This window comes from Bos javanicus, chromosome 28 (assembly GCF_032452875.1).
Source record: "Bos javanicus breed banteng chromosome 28, ARS-OSU_banteng_1.0, whole genome shotgun sequence".
Lineage (NCBI taxonomy): Eukaryota > Metazoa > Chordata > Mammalia > Artiodactyla > Bovidae > Bos > Bos javanicus.
In genome coordinates, this window is record NC_083895.1 from 19873766 (window position 1) to 19900949 (window position 27184).

A 27184-nucleotide genomic window follows, 5' to 3' on the forward strand; every position below is an offset into this window, starting at 1 on the left:
AAGTAGGGGTTGGCAGACTTTTTCTGTAAAGACCAAGTAGAAAGTATTTTGAATTAGCCTGCTATAGGGCCTCCATCTCAACTATTCACCTCCATCCTTTAGCGCAAAGCAGCAGTAGACAATATGGAAATGAGTGGAATGTTGTTGGATTTGGCCCGTGGATTATACGTTTTAATTTTAATTAGTTATTATATGTAAAAGTAATTTGGAATTTCAAAGCCTCTGTCCCCATGGAGATCAGCTCATTTCAGTAGTATTTTTTTAAACAGACATGCAAACTACTTGTTTTATTCTTTCCTGCCCAGGAACTTTTAGAGTAATGCAACAGAAGGCCTTTGAGGAAAGCAGATACCCCTGGCAGGAGTCCTTTGAGAATGTCGCTGTGTGCCTGCCCTTCCGTTGCCCGAGGTGTGGGGACCATACCAGATTTAGAAGCCTGTCCTCGTTGAGGGCCCATCTGGAATTTAGTCACAGCTACCAGGAGAGAACCCTCTTGACAAAATGCAGCCTCTTTCCATCCCTCAAAGACACAGACCTGGTCACTTCCTCCGAACCCCCGAAACAGGGAAAATTGCAGAGCTGTGGCAACATAGTAAAGCAGAAACCGAGCTATGTTAACTTGTATAGTATTTCGCACGAACACTCCAAGGACAGGAAGCCATTCGAGATGGTGGCAGAGAGGCCTGTGTCGTACGTGCAGACCTACACTACAGTAGACCTACGTGCAGACTCGCCGGATGCCCCGAGGGCCAGTCCAGGCCTTCCTGCCCCAGACACCAAAGCAGCTTTCGAGGCACATGTCAGAGAAAAGTTCAGTCGGATGGTCGAGGCTGTGGACAGGACCATAGAGAAGAGGATTGATAAACTCACCAAAGAACTGGCCCAGAAAACTGCTGAACTGTTGGAAGTTCGGGCGGCATTTGTGCAACTGACGCAGAAGAAGCAGGAAGTTCAGAGACGAGAGCGAGCCCTGAACAGACAGGTGGATGTGGCGGTGGAGATGATCGCAGCCCTGAGGCAACGCCTGACGGAATCCGAAGAGGAGCTTCTCAGGAAAGAAGAGTAAGTGGCGTTGAAAATGGATGCTAACCCCCTTGCTTTAGACACTTCCCACCCACTCCCACGTTACACTCAAGTGTGAAGCATAGTTTGGTTTTAATTGCTTGCAGGTACCTTGCTGCAGTCTCCCATTGATATAGTTGAATGTGGGAGACTCAAGACTTTTAGTACAGTTTACCGTCTCTGCTATGGCCTCCAGCTCAGCAACCTGAAAGTTGAAATATTGTATTCCTTCTCACCTTAGAAACTGTAGACATTACAAATGTCTACTACAAGTGTCCTCTGTCCATGGTGGGATCCATTCCTGGTGTATGTGTGTGTGTGTGTGTGTGTGAGGGGAGTAGGGGGTGGGGGGATAGGGGTGTTGAGTTGAATGGGAAGGCAGAAAGGGAGTGCTGGGCACCCTGTCTTATTGACAACTCCATGTAATAAAATCAAGAACATGAGATGTTGTCTTATTCAAATATAAAAATATAGTCTGCTGTTGCTGCTAAGTCGCTTCAGTCGTGTCTGACTCTGTGCGACCCCATAGATGGCAGCCTACCAAGCTCCCCCATCCCTGGGATTCTCCAGACAAGAACACTGGAGTGGGTTGCCATTTCCTTCTCCAATATGGTCTAAATATAAATAATTTTTGCTTCTTAGCCATTTTGTATTACCTGTCTGTGTTAATTAAATATTAGTAGCTGAGAATCTATTAATAATAATTTTTATTTCAAAGAAGCAGACATTAGGGAACCCAGAGGAAGCATCTGAGATTGCCATACTTTTATGATTTAAGTTTGAGAATTTTCTTTTTGTAAAATACTAGACTTAGTCATGCCTGCTTGCAGAGTTGACGCTGGTTTTTACAAATTACAGGTGATTGGAGAAGCTGTTAGTTTAAAAATTATCATACTTGGAAAAGCATTTCCTTATCAATAAGTATGGATTCATCTCAAACTAGAAAAGTATATGTAACAATGCAGTGTTATATCCCAAATGCAGAATGTTGGGTTTAATTTTAAGTGGAGGCTCAGAATTCATAGAACCAAAGGAAGTAAAAATTGATTGACTGAAACAGCCTAAAAGGAAGGTTTTCAAATAATTTGAGGTGTGCTATACAGATTGACTTAATTTCATGCTTTCTTTGTCCTCTGGCACTCTTCTATCTGGTGTTGTCTCTTAAAATGTAGTAATTACATTTAATTTAAAAGCTTCCTCCACTTGGTAAGAGGCTGAGAAATCCTATGTATTAAAGAGATCATCACTTGCTATTACTAAATGCTTACCGCCTGCCTGGAGAAAAAGCCTGCACTGCTCAACTAGATACTTTTTTTAAATCATGTGGTGAGGACAGATTTGAATCAGCCACTGATTTACTTTACTCCTATGGAAATGATCTCCTTTGAAAAATGTCTCGCTCTTGGCTCTTGGTATTTCCTGGTGGGAAGTTAGTGCCTTGACTTGCTGTAGCACCAAGGGTGAGTAACACTGCACCACTGAGGAAACGGCAGATGGCATTGCTTTATGTGCAGAGAAGAGCGTGGAGCTAAATTTGTGACATTTCTGTTTGGTGGAAGAGCAGTCAGTTTAAAAGGCAACCAAATTAATTGTGTGCATTTATTTATTTGTCATGTTTTATTTATTAAGTACACAAGTAATAAGGGAGATGGGCTTTGGGGTGGTGGTTGCCTGGAGCATGGGAAAACAATACGATGGTAGGGAGGAGCATATGGTTAGATCTGGGTTATTGTCGGAGAAGGCAATGGCACCCCACTCCAGTACTCCTGCCTGGAAAATCCCGTGGGCAGAGGAGCCTGGAAGGCTGCAGTCCATGGGGTCGCTGAGGGTTGGACCCGACTGAGCGACTTCATTTTCACTTTTCACTTTCTTTTTTTTTTTTTTTTAATTTTATTTTATTTTTAAACTTTACATAATTGTATTAGTTTTGCCAAATATCAAAACACTGGAGAAGGAAATGGCAACCCACTCCAGTGTTCTTGCCTGGAGAATCCCATGGACGGGGGAGCCTGGTGGGCTGCCGTCTATGGGGTCACACAGAGTCGGACACGACTGAAGTGACTTAGCAGCAGCAGGTTATTGTCAAGGATCTAACTTTCATTTTGTGTTCGAGGGTGCTTTATTATTAGAAAAATCACTGGTCAAATAACTTCAATAAAAGTGGGCCACGCATGAATCAGCAGTGATAATATGTTATATATGGTTAATCCAGTGCTGTTACCAGAGGACCAATTAGAAAACTAAATATATTCGTAAAAATAAGATTTAACAGGGCAAAATTGTATGTGTTAAAGTCCTCCCTCCTCTTCAGGTATCCCCCTCCCCATTCTCTGGAGACAGCCACTGTTTAGGTCAGTGGATATCCTTATGGACCTTTCCTGCATGCATACAGTCATGGGTACTCTATGTGCACATATAGAGTTACTGTCTTTTCCCAGTGGAATCATGACACATACTGTTCTAATCTGTTTGCTACTGAGGAGTACCTGGGTTTTGTTCCATTTTCCTGGTATTAAAAAGTAATGTCTCAGTTAATGTCCTTGTACATGTATCTTTGTTCACATTTTGGGGTGTATACCTAAGGATAAATTATGAGTTGAGTTTTAGTATGACATTTTTGGACTACCAGGGGAAAAACAGCAGTGACAAAAACGGAACAAAAACCACTTTAAGTGAAAATGTAGTGAAACTGCCTTAAACTTTTAAACATAAGATAAACAAAGTCTTCATTTTGTTACGCATTCGTTTGGCCTGTCCCATTAATTTCTGTATTCATGCCTCAAATAATCACTCTTTCTGTACATAAAATAGGACTGAAAGAGTGTTCTTTCCAGGAAGGACAGTGGAGCTCTTGGTCTGAGAGAGCGACTGTAGCCAGCAGCCTCGGTGGCTAGAGCTAGCCCCACCCCCACCCCAGGGTGGGGAGCAGAGCAGGCCAGCTGTCCATTTGTCATGCCAGGGTGACTGACCAGATGAGCCTGGCTGAGCCACGCTCCTTCCCCCCTCACCACTCCCTTCCAGTGCTGTGGCTTCCACCAAAGAAAAGAGGTGACCTTTCAGGTACGGAAGGCCCTGCCTGCCCAACAAACACATCAGGAGCTGTGCTCTCCTGTTTGTTGTTGTTATTGTTTGTTCACTAAGTCTCCAACTCTCGAAACCTCATGGACTATAGCCTGCCAGGCTCCTCTGTCCATAGGATTTCCCAGCTCAGAATACTGGAGTAGGTTGCCATGTCCTCCTTCAGGGAAATCTTCCCAACCCAGGGATCGAACCCACGTCTCCTCAGCTCTCGAGGCTCATTTGTGAGAAAAAGTAGGTTGTTACAGTCCCATTTGAAATTGACTTAAACTCCGGGGACCCTTTAAGATACAGATGGTAGATTTGGTTTAAAAAATAAGCAGACTTCTAGTATTTTGACATTTTCATGAGGTTCTCTTGATTATGGATTTCCCCCTCAACTTTAAAATCCTTTTTGGGACTTACCTGGTAGTCCAGTGGTTAAAACACCGGACTTCCACTGCACAGGGCACAATTCCATTTCTGGTCTGTGTTTGGGAACTAAGATCTCACAAGCCGTGCAGCATGGCTGAAGTAAAAAAAAAAAAAAAAAAAAAATCCTTTTCTTCATACTGAAATAAAAGACTTAAGGGCTGATTCTGCCTTGAGGCCATCTATAGGCTGAACCAGCTTGGATATAGAAGTCATCTATATGCTGTGTAAGAGATTGTTTGAATTGGCAGAGTTTTGCACTTTTGTGCGAGTCTCATTGTACCTCCACAGAGAGGTATCTCTGTTTCTGGAGTGCACATCCGAGAAAGAAACTGCCCATTGTTTTCAGTCTGTGCAATTTTAAAAGTCTTATGCAAACAGATACTGTATTTACTTGTCCCAGAATATTTAGAGCTTGTAGGTAGCACTGTCCATGATCAGGTAAATCGACCCTGGCCAGCCTTGCAGTAGGGTATCCCTTAATTAGAAAGATAGACATGGATTGGATTGTAGCTGACTCCTGGCCGATTTGGTTACCTGGGGTTCAGAGGACATCAGTGTAGTAGCAGTAATCCTAAATTTACTTGCATACTCAGGTGCTGGCAAGGTTGGAAAGCCCTGCCTGAGCACCTGTGATGTGCCCAGCGCTGTGCTAGGTGTGTGTGTGGTGTGGGGGCGGGGGGAACGCATAACATTCTTGGTCCTTTTCCCTAAGAAGCTTCCACACTACATAGGAAGAATAAGTCGTACCCATGTTCAAACTCACTGCTTAAATACAAACCACGGTTTCAAGCTGATGAACATTGGAGAAAGGGTTTTCCCTTGTGTTGAGGCCACACTGAAGAGTGAGGAGGAAAGGTGGGATTTGCACTGGTAGTCGGAGGACAGTGACATTGAAGGACATCAGAGAGGTGACTATTAGAGATGAACCCCGAGGGGACTGTGTACTTTCCGTTCTGGAAAGAAACCATGTTCATTTTACACATGTCAGAAATAACGCCTGAAACAGTAGAATGACAGGGACAAAAATTTAGTAACAAACCTGAAATGGGAACCCGAATTTCTTGTCTCTTTGCTGAGTGCCTTTTCCATTAATTCACTCAGCCAGACTTTTGAAGATGGGTTATTTGCCCAGAGCATCAAGACTTAGGTAATACTAAATCTGGCCTGTTTTGGAATGGGCTTACTTCTCTGCTGTGTTGAGAGGCCTGGCATGGTGACATCATTTAGCATCAGAAGTGTTGGGAAATGGGGAATGGCGGCATCATCAGTATAGTTATGATATGAAGCTCCTGGAACATCAGCTCAGGACTTCTAGCTTCCAACAAGGGCTGTGAACGTGGCCCTCTAGATGTTCATGCCCAGTCAGGGTGGAGTGTGTGCCACTGCCAGCCTTGGATGGCAGTGAGGGGGACTCTTTGTAGTTCCATGTCGTTCCATACTCCTCCCTTGCAAGCTGCCATAGATATGACCTTTACTTTCTTCCTTCGTCATTTGTCCTGTTCCCAGGCTGGTGTCGGCCAGAAGACAACTCTTTATTGAGTGCCTACTGAGTGCCAGGTACTGTTCTGGGTTCTGGTCATACAGTGATAACCAAAGGAGTCCAGTTCCTGCTTCTATGACAGGAGTAGATGAGCAGATAAGTCAGACATTAAACATCATGAGGGGTGTGTTAAAAGAGACATCCCAGGGGTGGCTTGAGCTAGGAATGTCCATTTAGGTTTCTATCCAGAGCTGGCTGTCGAATGCTGTCCTTTGAAAGACAAGTTTGACTTGGTAACTTCCTTTGCACAACTGAACCCACTTTCCCATCTTTGATCAACTAAAGCAGTGAGCCGGCAACTTGGTCTCCAGACTGACCCATAGCTAGGAAGCAGGCTTAGAAAATTCACGTTAGGTGGAGAGTTCAGTGGAACAGCGAGGTGTCTGCTCCATGTTTTAATGCATTTATTTGAATGGAGTCCTCCCTATACAGGCTGTGCTCCATGCAGACTTACAGACTAATGTAGGAAAAAACAGGATGTCAAACATGCCCTCTTAGATCTCTGATAAAATTTGGAGACCCCCCCCCAAAATTTTCAAATTTTGTAAAAGAGATCCCACCTCTATTTCTGTAGTAGGTACCTTTGTTGTGGGTCACTTACTTGTTTTATGCCCCAGTACTTGTCTGGAAAAAGAGACAAAGAAACCTCAGAATCTTTTAGTCAGTTACAGATTTTTGACTAAAGATGGAGTTATTAATAACACATTTCATGCATTCAGCAGAAATTTGTGGAGCCCCTTATGTGTCTCTCTCATGTCCGTCCTCCCTTCCCCTTCCCCCCTCTCTGTCTGGACTGAGGGGCTTAGGATGTGGTTTTGATCTATTTAGAGCAAATAAGAATAATTTGATTTTCTTCTTATTTTTTTTTTAAGTCCTTAATTAGAATTGTATTCTTTTTGGTGTGTTCCAGGAGGTCATGAAAGAAAGATGAGGCAAAGGGCTGACCCGAGTGGAAGTGTGATGTGGCTCCTGACGTGTAGCAGGTGTGGATTCCACCTTGTGGGCCCCTCCAGGGACACAGGAGCTGACCCCGAGCTCTGAGTGAGCAGCCAGGCTTCCAGCACTCGGAGGCAGTTGGCTCTAGTTTTAGGATTTGCCTCATGGGTGACATTACAGTCTGTCTGAGGTGCTCTGTGATCAATAGCTAGGCTATTTTTAACCAGGGGTATTTTTACCGTTTCGTATACTCTGAAGAGGTTCATAAATCAGTAATGCAAAATGAAATTTAAATAACGGGGTAGAGCTTTGCCCTTGGGATGGAAGCTGTTAAAGTGTTGTTTAAGAATAGAAAAGAGGCATCAATTTTAGATCCCACCTCTATTTCTGTAGCAGGTACCTTTGTTGTAGGTCACTTACTTGTTTTATGGCCCAATAATTGTCTGGCAAAAGAGACAAACAAACCTCAGAATCTTTTAGTCAGTTCAAGATTTTTGACTAAAGATGGAGTTATTAATAACACATTTCACGCATTCAGCAGAAGTTTGTGGAGATCCTGATGTGTTCTGGTGTCACGCTAGGGGCTGTGGGAGTCGCAGTGAAGAGGCAGGCCAGGACCCCGAAGTCCCTGGTTTTGTGGTTGATGGTGTCGATGGCACACTAGTCCCTGGAGTGTGGTGTGGCAGGCTACCAGGTTCTGCGGGAGAACACAGCAGATCGCCTCGCCCACGTCTAGGGGCCGGCCTGTTGGGAGCCTGAGGCTAGAAGGATCATTAAGAGGGGGCTTGTGAAGGGACCCTGGTGGAGGGAACAGCGTGTGCAGAAGTAAGCATCTGGCTTGGAGGCTGAGGGGAGTGAACTAATGCTGGAGCAGAGAGGAGGTGATGTGCCTTGATGAGGCCCGAGGTGAACCAAAGGCTCACAGGATGGCCGTGAAAGCTGGAAGTGGTTTGTTGACAGTAGATTACAGTGGGTGATATGATCAGTGTGCCGTCCCTCAGTAACAATGCACGGTTCACTGCCAGTGTAAAACCGCAGTGAACACCACGGAGCGTTCACATGCATTTCGCTCTGTCTCTCCACCTGCTTCTAGACAGTGTATCTTTGATTTTTCTGAAATTAACCTGTCTGTAACCTACTTCTGACGGAGAAGGCAATGGCACCCCACTCCAGTACTCTTGCCTGGAAAATCCCATGGACGGAGGAGCCTGGAAGGCTGCAGTCTATGGGGTCGCTGAGAGTCGGACACGACTGAGCGACTTCACTTTCACTTTTCACTTTCATGCATTGGAGAAGGCAATGGCAACCCACTCCAGTGTTCTTGCCTGGAGAATCCCAGGGACGGAGGAGCCGGGTGGGCTGCTGTCTATGGGGTCGCACAGAGTTGGACACGACTAAAGTGACTTAGTAGTAGTAGTAGTAACCTACTTCTGAAGAAGTAACTGAAGGGATTCATTCTGTAATAAAATGAAGTATGACCTGTGTTTTAGAGCTTATAGCTATCCTGCAAATGAATGAGTGCATGAGTGAACAGATATTTCCTTCTAAATAAAATTTTGTACTGAAGGGGCTTTTTCCCTTCATGCCTCCTTCTAGACTTTTTCTGTATACCTGTGCATCTCAGGATACTGACAGATTTCTAGGTCTGCAAATCATTCAGCATGATAACGAGCTTCAGGCCAGTTTCTTGTACTGTATACTGGTATCTTTTTCCTTTAGTATCAGATATTGCTTTAAATAAAAGTATTCTCCGTTGAAGCTTAAAACCTTGATTTCAATCATATTTAACCTTTAAAAAAAATAAATAATAAGTCAAAAATAGGGCTGGAAGCAGCTTAGAATCAGTTAATTTTCCCAGAGCTGGTCTGCACCCACACCTGGGTTGAATTTCAGGTTTGCCCTTATCTTCTCATCTGCCTTCCACCTTTGCACTGTATTCTGAGTCAGTATTGAGAACTTAAAACCACACATCTTTTACTCTGCTTTCTGATAGCATCATGTTGTTACTCTTTTTCTTAGTCACATTCAGCTTTGTAACTTCATGTTTGTTTCTTTTAATGTCTGCGTCCCTACTCTGTGGGGAGTCTGCCTTACCACAGCTGGATCCAGCCCACCACCTGCTTTTGTGGAGCCCCTGTGCTAAGAATAGTTTGGTGTTTTTTTTTTTTTTTTTTGAATGCTTGAAAAAAATTCAAAAGGCAAATAATAATTCATGACATTTGAAAATTATATGAAATTCAAAATTCAGTGTCCATAAATGAAGTTTTATTGTTACACAGCCTCTGTGGCTCTTTTGTGCTAGGCAGACTTGAATACTTGCAACAGAGACCATATGAACTGCAGAGGTTAAAATATTTACTTCCTGGCCCTTTACAGAAAAAGTTGGCTGACCCTTGGGTTAGACAGTAAGCTTCATGAGGACGGCCACTGGTTCATAAGTGCTGTTGCACTAATCCCAAACCTGGTAGCATTCAGTAAATGTTTGCTGAGTTACTGAATAGTGGAGTAAATAAATTTAGGGATTCTGGCTGCACTGTACAGGGTTCTAGCCTGTGTTGTCCACCCTCATCTGAGTTCTGAGATTTAGGATCTCTGTGTATATGGTAGGGCTTCCCAGGTGGCGCTAGTAGTAAAGAACCCACCTGCCAATGCAGGAGACGTAAGAGATGCAGGGTCAGTCCCTCGATTGGGAAGGTCTGCTGGAGAAGGAAATGGTAACCCACTCCAGTACTCTTGCCTGGAGAATTCCAGTGGACATAAGAGCCTGGTGGGCTACAGTCCATAGGGTCACAAAGAGTCGGACACGAGTGAAGTGACTTAGCGTGCACTGTACATGGTATTGCCAAATTCAGGCTTAAATTGAAGAAAGCAGGGAAAACCACTAGACCATTCAGGTATGACCTAAAACAAATCCTTAATGATTATACAGTGAAGTGAGAAGTAGATTTAAGGGACTAGATCTGATAGAGTGCCTGATGAACTATGGACAGAGGTTTGTGACATTGTACAGGAGACAGGGATCAAGGCCATCCCCAAGAAAAAGAAATGCAAAAAGGCAAAATGGTTGTTTGAGGAGGCCTTACAAATAGCTGTGAAAAGAAGAGAAGTGAAAAGCAAAGGAGAAAAGGAAAGATATAAGCATCTGAATGCAGAGTTCCAAAGAATAGCAAGAAGAGATAAGAAACCCTTCCTCAGTGATCAGTGCAGAGAAATAGAAGAAAATGATAGAATGGGAAAGACTAGAGATCTCTTCAAGAAAATTCGAGATAGCAAGAGAATATTTCATGCAAAGATGGGCTCAGTAAAGGACAGAAATGGTATGGACCTAACAGAAGCAGAGGATATTAAGAAGAGGTGGCAAGAACACAGAAGAACTGTACAAAAAAGATCTTCACGACCAAGATAATCACGATGGTGTGATCACTGACCTAGAGCCAGACATCCTGGAATGTGAAGTCAAGTGGGCCTTATGAAGCCTCACTACCAACAAAGCTAGTGGAGGTGATAGAATTCCAGTTGAGCTATTTCAAATCCTAAAAGATAATGCTGTGAAAGTGTTGCACTCAATATGCCAGCAAATTTGGAAAACTCAGCAGTGGCCACAGGACTGGGAAAGGTCAGTTTTCATTCCAATCCCAAAGAAAGGCAATGCCAAAGAATGCTCAAACTACCACACAATTGCACTCATCTCATACACTAGTAAAGTAATGCTCAAAATTCTCCAAGCCAGGCTTCAACAATACGTGAACCATGAACTTCCAGATGTTCAAGCTGGTTTTAGAAAAGGAAGAGAACAGAGATCATATTGCCAGCATCCACTGGATCATAGAAAAAGCAAGAGAGTTCCAGAAAAACATCTATGTCTGCTTTATTGACTATGCCAAAGCCTTTGACTATGTGGATCACAATAAACTGTGGAAAATTCTGAATACCAGACCACCTGACCTGCCTCTTGAGAAATCTGTATGCAGGTCAGGAAGCAACAGTTAGAGCTGGACATGGATCAACGAACTAGTTCCAAATAGGAAAAGGAGTACGTCAAGGCTGTATATTGTCACCCTGCTTATTTAAATTCTATGCAGAGTACATCATGAGAAACGCTGGGCTGGATGAAGCACAAGCTGGAATCAAGATTGCTGGGAGAAATATCAATAACCTCAGATATGCAGATGACACCACCCTTATGGCAGAAAGTGAAGAACTAAAGAGCCTCTTGATGATAGTGAAAGAGGAGGTTGAAAAAGTTGGCTTAAAGCTCAACATTCAGAAAACAAAAATCATGGCATCCAGTCCCATCACTTCATGGCAAATAGATGGATAAACAGTGGAAACAGTGAGACTTTATTTTGGGGGGCTCCAAAATCACTGCAGATGATGACTGCAGCCATGAAATAAAAAGACTGTTACTCCTTGGAAGAAAAGTTATGACCAACCTGGACAGCATATTAAAAAGCAGACACATTACTTTGCCAAGAAAGGTGCATCTAGTCAAAGCAATGGTTTTTCCAGTAGTCATGTATGGATGTGAGAGTTGGGCTATAAAGAAAGCTGAGCACCGAAGAATTGATGCTTTTGAACTGTGGTGTTGGAGAAGACTCTTGAGAGTCCCTTGGACTGCATGGAGATCCAACCAGTCAATCCTAAAGGAAATCCGTCCTGAATATTCATTGGAAGGACTGATGTTGAAGCTGAAACTCCAATACTTTGGCCACATGATGCAAAGAGCTGAGTCTTTTGAAAAGACCCTGATGCTGGGAAAGTTTGAAGGTAGGAGGAGAAGGGGATGACTGAGGATGAGATGGTTGGATGGTATCACTGACTCAATGAACAGGAGTTTGAGTAAACTCCGGGAGTTGGTGATGGACAGGGAGGCCTGGCGTTCTTCAGTCCATGGGGTCGCAAAGAGTCGGATATGACTGAGCGACTGAACTGAACTGCACTGTACATGGTATGGCAGCAGTTCTCAAACTCTTTGGCTTTAGTTCCCCCTACACTCCTAAAAAATCTGAGGACCCCAAGAAACTTTTCTCTGTGGAGGTTTTATCTATCAAGGTTTACTATATTAAAAATTAAAATTTAGTGAAGTAAAAAGGATAGTTATTAATTCATATAAAAATAACAATATTAAATCCATTACTTGTTTAACACAATGAAAATATTTCAAAAAAGAACAATTTTCCCAAAAACAATTTAGTGAAAAGAATGGTTTTGTTTTCGAAATTTTGGAAATACTTTTAATGTCTGGCTTAACAGGAGGCAGCTGAACTTCCTTAGTTCTGCCTTTAATCTGTTGCAAATTTGTTGTTTTGGTTGAAGTAGCTGAAGGAAATCTAGTCTCACACAGATAGGTAGTAGGAAAGTGGAGAGGTACGTTAATAGCCTTTTAGAGAATGGTGGCTATTCTGCTCTGATACTGTGCCAAAGCTTGACAATTGGTAGTTTCTCAAAGGTTAATTGCAGTGTGGAATCTGAAACCACACCAGTGAACAAACATTTCCTCCTCCCCTCCATTGAAATCCATTGGTCTGCCTTGCACTTTGAATGGATATTTTACTGTTAGGAGTATAATTATTTTAAAAAGCACAAATGCAAAGTAGTTAAAGCTCTTTCTCTTTCATTCAGGAAGTTCACAAGATTCCTTGGGGAAATAGGTGTTTCTGGATATTGTTAATCCAGACTGAACAGGATGTGAAAAGGGGGATGTGAATATGTGCACACATATTATTCCACTGTTAATCACCAGCTTTTATTCCTGTTTTTATCTAATACAGATACCCAAACACAGTCTCAGTATGATGAACTTCTCCAGCCCTTTTCTCGTGTAACTTCTCTTTTAGAATTAAATCATCACTGGTTTTTTTTTTTTTTCTTAGTTGATGTGAAACATCCATAAACTGAAATTAGGTTAGTATTGATGCCAGGTTGTTTGGAAAAAAGTGTATTAATGTCTTAGCTTTAGGGCACAAGATAATTGGATGAGGGAGGTTAGAAAAAGATGCTTCTTTTTTACAACATGACATAACACTACATAATCAACTAGTGGCATTAATGTTTTAAAAACTTTTATATGAAATAAAAAAGTTTCATATGGAACCAGTTATAAAACATCACATGATGTAAAAATACAGCCGCAATCATAAGCTGCAGTGCATTCAGATTTGTTTTCTTGCTTTTGAGATGTTGATCCTGTGGGATTAAGCTGTCAAATACTGATGTCTTATACTCTAAACTGTATAGCCTGAGAGCCCAAGAATAGTAAATATGCGCAGGAAAAAAAAAAAAAGACTGGAAAAAGTACACCAGAATCTTGACAGTAGTGACCTCTGGGTTATGGGACTATGGGTCACATTTTGTTTCTTCTTTGTCCTTTTTAAACATTGATTACGATAAATATTTATTGAGTATTATGTGTCATGTATTGAATGATGGAGTTACAGTGAAAAGGTGATTGAGCTTCTGCTCAGTTGGGTCTTCCATAGATCACTTTTTATATTTCTCATAATAAATGTGAAATACTTCTGTAATGAGATAAATATAGTAAATATTTAAACCAAAATAAACTGAAAAAATACACTGGCTCTTTTTTCTACGTTTTTGGTTTTGGTGGGCAAGAGGGTTGTGGGTTTCTGGTTGTTTCTCCTTTAAGTACCAGTGTGGAGATGCTTCAAGAGTCAGTTATCCTGAATATCACTCTCTTTCTAGAGGACTCTTTATTACGGGCTTGATTCCACATAAATTGAAGCCGTGATTTTGGAAAGAGGAAGGAGTAGCCATTTCCTGGGCTTTGTTTTTGGTGGTGCTTTTGAGCCGTATGAAGATGTTCCATCCAAAGGTTCTCTACTATAACTAAGGACCATGACAGGGCTGCATGTGACACCTGGATGGACCCTCACTGTTTTGCTGCTGGTTAGGGGTTTTGTGACTCACCTAGGAGGCAGAGCAAAGGCAAATGACAGCAGAACTTGAAAATTGGCGTCTCTCTGTGGCTTGAACAGCTTTGAAAGTGTACATCTTATATTCAGGGCTCATGGGAAACATCTGGAAATAGAATTGGAACTTAATTACAAAAGAGAACTTTCCAAAAGGACTCTTACTTCTTATATGTGAATACTTCTTAGCTACTGAAAGATAATGGAATTCTTATGGGCTCTGAGTTTATATTTGATCTGGATAGGAAACTAGAACAAGTTTGACGAGCAGTAATTTGGAGTGAATCATTGTTAGAACCAGTCTCTTTTCTGTTTGTATAAATATATAATTGTGAAAGTTTTGCAGAGATGCTTGACTGTGTAGGAAGTGTCAGAAACTTTTCAGTATGGCAAAATATAATGTAATATATTTGTGAGAGAAAAATCATTACTAATTGTAAAAGTGGCCACCTGACTAGTTGTACAGAATAAAGGAGTTGGAAGTCACCACCAACTTCCTGAGCTGAACATCCATGAAGTTGTACTCTCAAGAAATTATGGAGCTTAGCAGAAAATAAAAATCAAGTAGAGGCCGAGAAGATTCAAAGAAGGAATAGAATTTAATTGACTATCTAGAACAAATGCCTGAGGTTAGATTTAAAAAAAAATAGGATTTGTTCATCTAAAATGAAAGAGGTTTAGGGGACAATGATCAGATTCTTTAGAATCTTGGTTCTGCATGAGTAGAACATGGCCAGAAAAATGAGGGACCACTCCTTGAAGGTTGAGAGTTCAAAGACACATAAATATTGTATCCAACAGGTAGTGAAATTATTGAAGTCATTTGCTCCAATGGGTGTGACAAAACATACAAAGAGGATGGCCAGAAAGATCATGATTTGTTATTGCGTGAGGCAAATCAAATAAGAGAATTGTGATACTGTGTACCTACTGTTGGTGCTGACTAGTGTGTGTGTGTATTTGTAGAGATGTTTGTGAGGACGATTACCAAATGTAAATGGTGATGGTCTTGGGATAATGGGATTTTAGGTGATATTTTCATTATATATTTAATGTGTTCGAATTTTTAATAAACAACTTATTTAGTTGTAACTCAGGGAAGTATTATTTTCATACTTGCATTAGAAATAAGATATAAAGTAGTAATACAGTTATTAAAATTTTTCTGGATTTGTGAATCACAATCAATTATGTAGATGAAGGTATTTTGCTCAACTTTTTAGGGAGGGGCAGCCTGCAGGTTGCTTCTCCTATGTCAGCTATAGTAGCTTCCTCAACATACCTTGGATCTACTCAAGATGGCAGTTCTTGGACTGTTTTATTCTTAGCTCAAAATATACTATTGGGCATAGACTATTTTATATGTTCTGGTGCTCAGTGTGGCATCTTGCTTCCATACTTCCCTACCTGTAGTCTTTTCTTCCCTAATAGCCAGACTTTTAAAATACAGGACAGAACTTTTCTCAGAAGCGGCCAGTGGTTTCCCGTCTCATAATAAAATCTGGAGTCCTCATGCTGACCTGGGAGACCCTACCTGGTCCCGGCCTCAGCTGATCCGCCCTTCCCCGATCTGCTCTGTACCTGAGACCGTTCTGCATGTTCCCGCCAAGGACCCGGCTTGCTCTTCCCAGCTGTCTTCACGGCTGTGCTTGCTTCCTGGTGTCCATTCAAATGCTGCCCCATCCAAAAGGTGGATGTCTTTGCTGTCTACAGTATCACTTATTCCTTTCCTTCCTCTGTCAGTCTTTGTCCCCTTACACCCAGTTTCCATTTCCTCCTTAGCACTAATCACCAACTGACACATATGTTTATTTTATAGTGACTATCTTCTACTAAAATGTAACCTCTCAATGCAATCACTAAAATGTAATTTTATGTCTTTTATCATGGCTATGGCCATACCATGTAGGGCAGTGCCTGACACATAGTAGGCTCTCAGTAAATATGAGTTGAATGAATGAATTCACAACCCACTCCAGTATTCTTGCTGAAAAATCCCATAGACAGGGGGGCCTGACAGGCTGTGGTCCATGGGGTCGCAAAGAGTCAGACACAGCTGAAGTGACTGAGCACAACACACACGGCCATACTACATAGGGCGGTGCCTGACAGGGTAGGCTCTCGGTAAATATTCACGGAATGAATGAATTCCTGTCTCAGTTCTCCATTTTGTGTTCTGACATTTTTGCCTTGCAGAGAGGTGGTTACGTTCAACCATTTCCTGGAAACAGCAGCTGAGAAGGAGGTTCAAGGAAAAGCTCGGCTGCAGGACTTCATAGAGAATCTGCTGCACCGGGTCGAGCTAGCGGAAAAGCAGCTGGAGTACTACCACAGCCGGCAGGGGGCCGGCCCCTGCGGGGACCCCCGAGAGCACGCGGTGAGTCCTGCAGGCCCGGCATGAGGGTTGTGATGCGACGGGTGGGGTCAAGGACAGAAGAAAAGGGTGCTAGGGAATGACTTGCAGGAATTTCCTAGGCATCATTTGAAAGCATGGCCCCAGCCACACCTGTGTCGCGGAAGTGAACAGGTGAGCCTAGGACACTTGGGAGTAAGTGAGACCCTGGATGCCTGGTCTCCAGTTCTTCACCTCCAACTCCACACCAGGCTGAGGTGGTAGAAATACGTTTATGTTGCAGCGTAACAGTTTGAAGTATCCAAAGAAATCATCTGTCCCAATCATGTGTCAGGTGGATAGGAAGTTATTAGTATTATCCTGTTTTTGAGCTCGTCAAGGAATCGTCTGAAAACTTTCATGCTTCTTAGTTAGCAAAAGATTTAATCACTTTTTCCCCCCTTATTAGGAAGGAAAACACTTGTTGGTATTCTCTCTAGGTGAAAGATTCTTTAAATAGATTTTTAAAAAGACTAAGCAAAATTCCCAAATGGTATTCTATAATAGGATTTTGCATATGATTTTACATATGGTTGCAGGGACTTAAACCCCCAGAGCCCAAATGAGAACCCTGAGTATAGATGAAGGTCCAACTCTCATAAGTGGCTTGATCAAGGTTGCCTGGACTCTTTGGAGGGTGGGTGGGAGGTGGGTGGTTTACAAATAAGCACACTTCAGATGAGGGATGTGGGTGGTCACATTTACCGCCCATACAGTTTCCTTGATGGTATAAACAACAAAGCCAAAGAATGGATTTTTGAAAACCTAAAGTGGTTTATTTATAACATTTTCATTATCAATTGAATTCTATTTATGCTTACCATCTTCTCAGAAGATTTAAAAAGATTCTTTTACTAACCCTGAAATGAGGAAAAGATTAGTAAGGTGGCTGTTGGTTGATTGAAAAATTTAGGCTGAGCAGTCTGGAAGCCAAGATTTAACAGGAAACATGATTAAATAAACAAAGAAGGAATGAAATGAAAGGCAGGTGGATAAAGAAGGAAGACCAGAGGGAGAGACACAGATAGCAGGAAAGTACAGAGACAAGGAGGAAGGGAAGAAATGAAGACTTACACTGTGCTTACTGTAGTAACATTTACTCAGCCTTACAGCTGTGCAGTTGTGCAAGCCCCTGTGCAAGCAACTGTGCAAGCGGTTGAGAACAAAGTAGATTGGAAGGAAGTCAGTGTGTTATGCCTATGAGCTTTCCGTAACTGTCATCAAAGCAGTTTTAGCTACCTGACATATTTGTTATTTTGTGGGTGGGTGTCTGTGGTCTCCTGAGAAGGAAGCTTTATTCCCCTCCTTGGTTCCCTAGTCACCTCCTTGGGAAACTACAAGTCCAGTCATAGACAGAGGGACACTCTGAGCTCTTCCCTGCCTCTTCCTTCCACTTTGCCCTCTCTCAGGAGTGAGGTGTGGCGTGAGATCATGGAGACCAGATGTGAGGTGAGCCCGCCTGGCTTCTAGATCATTCCCACCCTGCTTCTGACTGGGTGAGACAGTTTGTCTTCCTGGGCCCATCATTCTTCTATAAAATGAAGTACTTGGACTAGATGCTCTATAAGGCTTTAAACTTCTTAGATTCTCTGATCATCACCTGACTTTGGTGGTTAGGAGTTCTAAAATTAAAATGTAGCCATAATATTTTCAGTACTTAGGCTTATAAGTAACGCAGAGCTACGAAATGTATAAATTTTTATTGTACAAAATTAAGAAGTTCTTAAAGAAAGAGAAAAATAATAGAAGGCAAGGAGAGAGAAAGGAAGCCCATTAGTTCTTGCCTTTATTTGTATTTCTGTGTTCACTTCCTCTGCTCACTTTACTTTTCCAGCTTGGAAACTGAACACCTTTTAAAAGGCATAGCCAGTCATTAGTTCTTACCTGCTTTACCATATAATCAAAAGTCAAACAGCTCCCAGCTCTTGTAGTCAAATGTATAGATATAAAATTATATGTGTGTGTGCTGCTGCTAAGTCACTTCAGTCGTGTCCGACTCTGTGTGACCCCATAGACGGCAGCCCACCAGGCTCCCCTGTCCCTGGGATTCTCCAGGCAAGAACACTGGAGTGGGTTGCCAGTTCCCTCTCCAATGCATGAAAGTGAAAAGTGAAAGTGAAGTCGCTCAGTTGTGTCCAACTCTTAGCGCCCCCATGGACTGCAGCCCACCAGGCTCCTCCGTCCATGGGATTCTCCAGGCAAGAATACTGGAGTGGGTTGCCAGTTCCCTCTCCAATGCATGAAAGTGAAAAGTGAAAGTGAAGTCGCTCAGTCGTGTCCAACTCTTAGCAACCCCATGGACTGCAGCCCACCAGGCTCCTCCGTCCATGGGAGTTTCCAGGCACGAGTACTGGAGTGGGTGCCGTCGCCTTCTCCTATACGTGTGTGTAGGTACACATAATGTATATATGCACACATGTACACATAAATATATGCATATATGTATACACGTACATACAAATATGGTAGGACATGTAATAGTAAATATTTATGTTTTTGTTCTTTATGTCCCAAACATGACACCATCTGCCTTTTTCAGATTTAATCCACATAGGAAAGAACTTAATTCAAGTCAAATAAAATACAGTTGAGACTGAGTGGGAATTTAGAAATGAGAGATGTCTGTAAGCAGGGCATGATCAGGCTGTAGCGAGGTAAGCTGACCTTTGGAGGGAGGACACATCGCCCTGAGAGGTGTCAAGGATGAGATGTTTGATTTCTGAAAGAATGGGCAGATGTGGTTTTCCCTGTTTTCACGTATAGTCCTCTCAACTCTACTTTGGGCCATAATGTGCCATGTTATGAGATAGTCTACGAATCCTAAAATCATTTTTCCTTTTAACTTAGTCTATTTTACATAATAAAATACATTTACCATGTCTTTGATGTAATCTAACTACTCAGTCTGGCCATGGAAGAACTTGGACGCTTTTAGCAGGATAAGCCATGGGTCATATCTGTAGTAACCTGTTTGGTTCAGCTTAGAGAAGGTGCAGGCCTCTGGAGCCTCAGCTGTGCCTGGGAGAGCTTCTTGCCCGGGTGCACCCCAGGATGGAGCAGAAATTTCAACTCCCGGCACCTAAACTCCCTCCTCCAGAACCGTGGGTAATGCCATCCCCAGCCTGGCCGGCTCTCCCCATTTCCACCAAGGCTGCTCTGCAGAAACAACACTGCCTCTTCATCTCCCTTCTTCCCTGCCTCCCTCCCTCCCTCTCTCCTCCTCCCTCTTTTTCTCATTACCCCTCCAGAGAGTAATGACATCTTTAGATTGATGTGTACCTCTATTCTTTCTAGCTTTAAGATTCTTTTGTGCACTAGAAAAATTTCCTTCCCCCTCACAATTAGCGCCTTTTCTGAAATAATGTTTCGGCATTAATCCCCTTGAGCATTTATGTTCTTTTTCACCTGGCTGATTTCTAAAAATGCAATGTGCTTACTCAGATAATTTGTCTGTATGCTCTGAAACATGCTGTCGAATTAGACACAAAGTGACCTAGTATACCATCTGCCAGAATTACTCACAGACCTGCTCAAATAGAAGGTCATGAAATAGCTTGGATAATCTTATTTTAAGCATTGCATTTATTTCCTGCAGGTTGCTAAATTAGTGCTAGCAGTAATTCATTTACCGTATTTATTGGGGACGCAGCGCTTACTGGGTGCTGATGAAACTGCTGTGAACGAGATCGATGAGGTCCCTGGTCTCAGGGAGGAGGGACACACAATAAGCAAACACATAAGGAAGATAATTCCGTATAGTGAATAACTACCATGAAGAAAAAAGTAAGATGACACGTTTGAGATGGTCACTTTAGCTTTAGCAAAAAGCTTTCGAGAAAAGCCCCGCTGAGAAGGCAGCATTTGCACTGTGACCTAAATGGCAAGGAGGCAGTTCTGGAAAATTTGGAAGTGGAGCATTCTAGGCAGAGAAATAGAAAGTGCAGCTGCCTCAGGAGGGAATAAGCTTGGCACATTTGAGTGGCGGGAGATAAGTTGGAAAGGCAGGAGGGGTCCAGATCAGGCAGGAGCTTCTTGGTCATATAAGGAGTGTGGATCTGTTCCATCACACGTAGGGAAAAACCATTGGAAGGTTTTAAGTAGGAGATGATCTATGTTTTAGCAGAACCACTGTGCCGCTGTGGAGGAACTGATGGAGGGATGCAAGAATAAGACATGGGTTATGTTGTGGCCGGTGAGAGGGGACAGCAGCTCAGGTAGAGCCAAAGTAGAAATAAAAGGTATAGGGTATGTTCTTGGAGGAGAATTAACAGGACCAGTTGGCCTGGATGAAGGATTAGATTTAGCTGGTGAGGGAAACTGAGGAGTCAAGAACAAATTCATGGTTTTGGCCTAAAAAGTTGGGTATATACAGAGAGGAAAGTTGGAGGAGGGCTAGGTTTCCAGTTTCCCAAAAGCTGTCATATCCTGAGACACCATGTTTGTGCTTTAGAAGTACTTAGATTGGCTCTCAGTACAAGGTTATTTATATTTTTTTCAACCAGAAATGTTGACCAGGGCCTCTCTTGATACCTATTGTCATACCCTTCTCTCCCTAAATAAAAAGACAGAGTAGTTGGACCAGGAAAAAATGGAGGTAGGTGGATTGACTGAGCGGGAAGAGCGTTTCCATCTGCCTACAGCTGTGGATCCAGAAGGAACACTGGCCTCTTGTGTTCACAGGGAGGAGAGCAGAGGAAATTCGTTATCACAGGCACCACCTCTACCCACAAACCTCATAATCCGTCAGATCACTGTTGGCCTTTTCCCCAGTAAGGGAACATGTGTGTGTGTGTGTATGTGTGGGCGTGCGCAAACGCGTGTGCATGCACGCACACACACACACACACACACACACTTTTGAATAAAATTCCAAAGGGAATTATGTACCCATATGCAGCAAATCATCACATTATGTGTTTACATACACACATAAAGTTGAAAACATTTTGTTATATCTCTATAACAATGATTTTTTTAAGTGGGGAAGTATTTAAAGGAAGAAAAACCCTGTAAGTTTTTACAGTTTATAGAGACACTGAATCCATTCAAGGAGCCCAACTGATTGGAGCAGGGAGTATGGGCGGACTGGAGGAAAGAGAGTAGAAATGCTGATGCCTCCAGAGTTCCCAGAAGCTGCCAGTCTGGTGTTTGCTGGGGCCTTCTTTGTATATTACAAGACCTCAGGACCCTCATGCAAGGAAGGTGCCTTTTGCTGTTCAAATTTACTAATCCCATGCCAAACCCAGCCAGCGTGGACAGGGTTGGCAATAATGTGACATTCAATTGTGTCCCAAGGCAGAAGGCAGGAATTCTATCTCACCTTCTTGGCCACCAAGAAGTCTGTTTAAGAACCCTTTCTGATTTGCTGCTGTCTACGGCTTAAGCTGCATACAGAAAACTTGGAGGAAGATCCTGTTCTGTCAGGCTTGGCTTTTTGGGTGCCTTGAGTATAGCAGGGGTGGATGTTGGCCATCCTGGGCCAGGATGGCCCTTTCTCCACATTCTCTTTGTCACCCTCTTCTCCTGTCAATCTGCCTGTCAATGTGACAGCACTTCTTTTAGTTGAAGGCTGCATGCGGGAGGTCGGGAACTGAAGCTTGGGAATACACTGAAAATACACTTGCCTATAAAGTGTTTGGTGACATCTGGAACACAAAATGATAATTATCAATTTATTCTGCAAATGGTATTCTGAGCCCAGCCACAAAAGTGCATGCAGATATTTCAATGAGAGTGGAAAATTATCGCAATGATAGATGGCCTCAGGACAGTTGTGGAGTTGGGTTTTTGTGTGCTCTCATTTTAGAAATGATGTATTTTAGGCAATAAATAAATTTGTGCCAATTTTCCCTTTAGTTGATACACTGTGACCAGTCATAGCTGTGTAAATTAGCTGCAAATACAGCTTGAATCAATCGAGAAATAATGGCACATCATTCCAGTTTTTAAAAACATGTTTCTTCAAATGTTGTTCTCTTGAGGGGCTGTTTAACTTTTTGAAATTTTTGAGATCTGCTGATACTGGCTTCTTGGAATTCTCAGAACAGGGAGCCACAGAGGCTTCCTGAGTAAGCAGAGCTGAGCACGAACTGTTCTTGTTCACTGCAGTGATGGATGGTGCCATGGGCTGTGCTCCTGATAACAGTCACTGGCTTCCTTAATGGGAATACAGTTTCTCAAAAACATAAGGAGGATTTTTATAAAACCAAACCCAACCTTTAAGTGAAAGTAATATTTTGTCTTGTTTTCCTTCAGCTTACAGATATCTCCTCAAATAGGAAGCCCAAATGCCTGTATGTATATCTTTTTATACTTAGACCATTTGATTAATGTTTGCATGACATGCCTTCCTGTTACACTTTTTATGGTATCTATAATATAAATGTATTTGAGAGCTTCAGGTGAAAATTTACCTGCTTATTTACCTTTCTAAAAATGTGGATGTGACTTTTATGCTAATGGTCTATGAGTATATGGCAGTATGATAGTACTACAGGAGTCTTTTTAAAGTATTGTGTAATAGAACTTTCTCGTATTGTGCTATCGTGTAGTCATAGTAACCCTATAGTGCTATTAATGTAGTGTGCACACTGATATATATATATTTTATACATAAATTTATACTGTGAATCATATACTTTATGATAGCTATACTACAGATTTGTTTGAATCCCCTAGAAGTCACTTAAATAGTCAAAAGGTTTAGGTTCTGGTCTCATCTTCTCCATAGACCACTGTTTGTTACCCTCGATAGTCATTTAGGTTTTCTATGCCTCAGGTTCTATCACTGGTAAATAAGACTAGTAATACCTCCCTGGGAATTTAGTATCATGAGATCATTTTCATGAAGGCCATCATATCAATGTGGAAGGAAAAGTATCAGTATACAATATATTACTTGTTTTACTGGAGCATTACTGCCACCTTAGCACATAGAAGTGATTGTGCCATGAGTAGTTTTTATTCTATTAAAGACTTAAATCTTTCTGCTTATCTACCTCCTCCCACAATCATCTGTAGAAGCCGAGGGCACCTGCATTCTGTGTATAACCACCCTGATCTCAAGACCCATTTCCATCCAAAGGGAAGGATGAAAAAAGCCAAGGATGACAGAGCCAGCGTGCAGCCCGCTAAGTCCCTGCATGAGCAGACCGAGTCACCAAGAGAACTCTGCAGACCAGCAAAGAAAGGGGAGCCTCTGGGGTTTGGCCGGAAAGGCAACATCAGACCCAAAATGGCCAAAAAAAAGCCAACAGCCATCGTGAACATCATCTAAAACGGTGGGTGGTTCTGGACCACAGCACTGGGCTTTGGGAATTGTGTTCTAGGGGCATCAGTAGTGTCCTTTTGGACATACTGCATTATAAAACATATTTCATGTCAATGTGGGCATTGACCTGGATTAACCAGAATTTAACAAATGGGAATCTTGGTGAACCAGGCTTTTTTACAAGTCCCTTTTGGAAGCAGGAGGCAGATTACAGAATTGTTTTTAAAATAATGAAATCAGTCTTATTCCAAAGTTTTAGTAAAATGAAGCTAGCTCCAGCTCTTAAAATAATTGGCCCAGTAAAATTCTATGAAATAAAAATATTTTTGTTTTTAACCTCACTGTCAGTTAATTTGGGAGCCTCCAAAATAAAGCTTCTTGTTTCCCTGAAAATTCTGGTTAATCGAGATTCCAGTTTTTGGGTTGCTTCAAGAACTCATCCCATTAGACTTCAGTTGTCATCTCGACAGACTGTTTTCCAGTTTGTTCGATTCAGGTTTTTTGTTTCTCTGGATGCATGTTCATTCTTATTTTGGTGCCTCTCTGCTTTCTTCCTTGGCTGAGTATTCTGCACTCTAAGACTGTGCTGCCAGCCTCTATCTTAATAGCTGCTTATACTGCTGAGGTTGGGGAGGACAGTAAAACCCTTATGCTCAGCACCCGTCAGCAGTTCAGGGTCAGAAAGGTTAGATACCAGTGGACTACACAGTTAGTGCATTGCGAGCCACCCAGGAGACACCACAGATGTTACTCAGCTCTTTCCTAAGACCTGCTCCCCCGGGGGGTGGGGGGGAGGGGTGGTTTATTAGCAGCCTCTCTGTCAGCTATAGGCATGACTTTCTCCTTGCTGGCCTGACTTTTCCATCTCTTGCTGCTTCTGTGCCATTTTATGACTAAAACACACGTTCTTACCTTTCAGCTGAGTACCTGATGTATTTGTTGTATATGGCTTTCTAAAGTGATTTCCGAAATAAACAGTGCATGTGGGATCCAGAATCTGAAATCATCCTCCCCTCTCTGCCTCCCTAAAATGGCCTTTGTTTCCATAAAGAACCATCTGTCATGAACCTCCTGCTTTATAGTTTTCTTCAAGAATAAATTTCTGTGTTACTTTTTAAAATTTAGCAATATCATCAGGTCTCCCGCAGAGTTTATAAGTGCTGACATTCCTTTGGAAACAAGAACAGTTATGTCCACAACTATATACATATAATATATATATAACAAATACAAAATGTATATGTCAAGTATATTAATAATTTATTTTTAAATACTCATGAAAAAGGTGTATGTGGTGGGTGATTTTTAAACTATATATGTTCATGTAAATTGAATTCTCTGATTTTAGAAATTAAAGCTTAACCTAATTAACATTAGTAGGATTATGATTGTTACTGCAATAAGCATCAGATTAGCAGTGCATTAAAAATAGGTAACAAAACAATTACGTAAAATGCCAGTAAATTGAAAAGTGTAATTTATACAAATACTTTGAGCCTATCATAGTGAAAATGTTGATTTTTGAATCTTCACTTGACTTTCAACTCATGGGGATAGGCCCTTCACGTGGTGTATAGGCAGCTATCAAGTGGTAAAAAACATTGCTGTGAATATCACTGTTAGGATGACACGGTAAAAACTGTAATGTTAAAATAACTGTTTATTTGGAGAATTAACCTCTTCCAAGGTTATTTATTATTGATGTTTATATACCATGATTGCACTTACCTTTTACATACTAAAAATTTGACTGGTTTGTTGTATTGCATGCTCTTTGTCCCATAATGTGTGTGTGTAATGACAGTAGTTTGCTTTTAAAGGTAGTATAAGCCAGATTTTTTTCCCATTTTATTTAATGTAACTTACGTTTTCAGTTTTCATTTAATATGCCTTGAGGGCATGACAGCTCTCTCTGACAGTGGTACCCAGTGATCTTCAGAAAGCACCGTAATGCCCTATCTACTCTGTGTACATTATACAAGACAAATGATTTTAAGGTTTATTATATTAAACTTTTTTTAAGTTGCAACTAAATTCTGATCCTTATATAAGGAAATGCATTATGTATATTGTGCTTCCTTAGAGACATAAATTTGGTTTTGAAACATGCGAGCCACCTCATTCTAAGGGATATCCCATTTACCTGCCATGGCCTGAGCCTTGTGCCATGTCCCACTTGGGTGTTATTTTTAAATGCATTCTTTGTGCTCATGGGTAGTCAACCTCAGAGTTGGTCTTTTTCAGAAATCACCAAAGTTTTCTAGGAAAACATGTTAGAGTTTAAACTGAAGAATGGATCTAATTTTATTATTTGTTTTGTAAGGAGGAAGTCTTTGTTTCAACCTGCTTTCATTCTCTTTTCCCAAAACTAGGTTACAGATTCTTAACTGAAAAGTTCAGACTACTTAGACACTGTTTTCCGGTATTCTGCAGGGTCATTTTGTTGTATGGAAGTTGGAATATTTGTTCCTGGATTTTAAATAAAGGTTTTTAGATTATAAAATATTATAATAATAAAACTATATTTATGACTAATGTGTTGGTATGTTTTGTCTAGCTGAAATGTTTCTGGGGAGCCAAGCTGGTTCTTCATGAATAAGCTGTTCATTGTACATATACACACCATGATCTTGTACCTGTAAGTTTTCTTAAGAGCTTAGCTGGATCATTTTTGTTTATCACAATGCCTCTATCCAAAGGTTCTTTTTACATATGTTCACACTGAGAAGTCCTCATTAAAAGCTCATTTGGCACTTTTCTCCCATCTTCCTCCACAACCATGAGTAATTTTCCTACAATGTATTTTTAAACTTGTCAGCTCTTAGCAAAAACCATGAACAGATTTCACAGTGTGTATCTCAGATGGTATGTGCTATACATCCTAGTCATTATAAGGCTCAGAAAGTGATCAGGATAGTTAACCGAGTTGTGTCACAAGTAGAATTACTCAGCCATGGTCTTTTAAGAACCATGGAATTAGGAAAATGCAGGGGATTCCGTTTGTTCAGGAGCTGTTAGAGCCGTTAGGGAGATGACTCGGTCTGTTCTTATGCTTACTTGTGTTGAAGTTAATGGGTTCACCAGGTTATAATGCTCCTGAGAAATAACTGTGACATTCTTGATTATCTATGGCCATTAGAAAACATAAATAAATCCCCGTATCTCAATTCTGTTCAGTCTGGGTCCTTGAAAACTGAATTCCAGAGATGGCATGCATGCAGGAACCAAACACAATCCCTGGAAACATTTCAAATGTTTAAAAGGGTGGGAGACTTCAGAAATTGTTTTTCTTATGGTGAATTTTTTTCTTTTCTTTTTTCTTTTTTGTCCGTGTTTTCTCTGAGTAAAAAATGCACACATCTGAATTTTTTATTTAAAAAAAGGATCTTCAACCTGTAGCCCAATGATATGTTTACTCCGGGTTTGCAGCCATTATTCCATACCAGAAATGAATTTTTTCCATTCAAGGAAGCTCACGCACAGGCAAGATTGGCGATCCTGCCCACCCTATAATGGCTATGCTATGCTACGTTGCTGTAGTCATGTCTGACTCTTTATGACCT

General features: G+C 41.6%; 1 protein-coding gene across 1 annotated transcript; it reads left to right on the forward strand.

Moving 5' to 3' along the window:
* The first annotated feature begins 319 nt into the window (after positions 1-319).
* On the forward strand, positions 320-26156 carry ZNF365 (zinc finger protein 365). The gene is made up of 4 exons (XM_061405092.1): positions 320-1062; positions 16156-16336; positions 22607-22644; positions 23372-26156. Exons 1-4 carry the CDS (start codon positions 320-322, stop codon positions 23625-23627), a joined length of 1218 nt encoding a protein of 405 aa, XP_061261076.1. The 3' UTR covers positions 23628-26156.
* The last annotated feature ends 1028 nt before the right edge of the window (positions 26157-27184 follow it).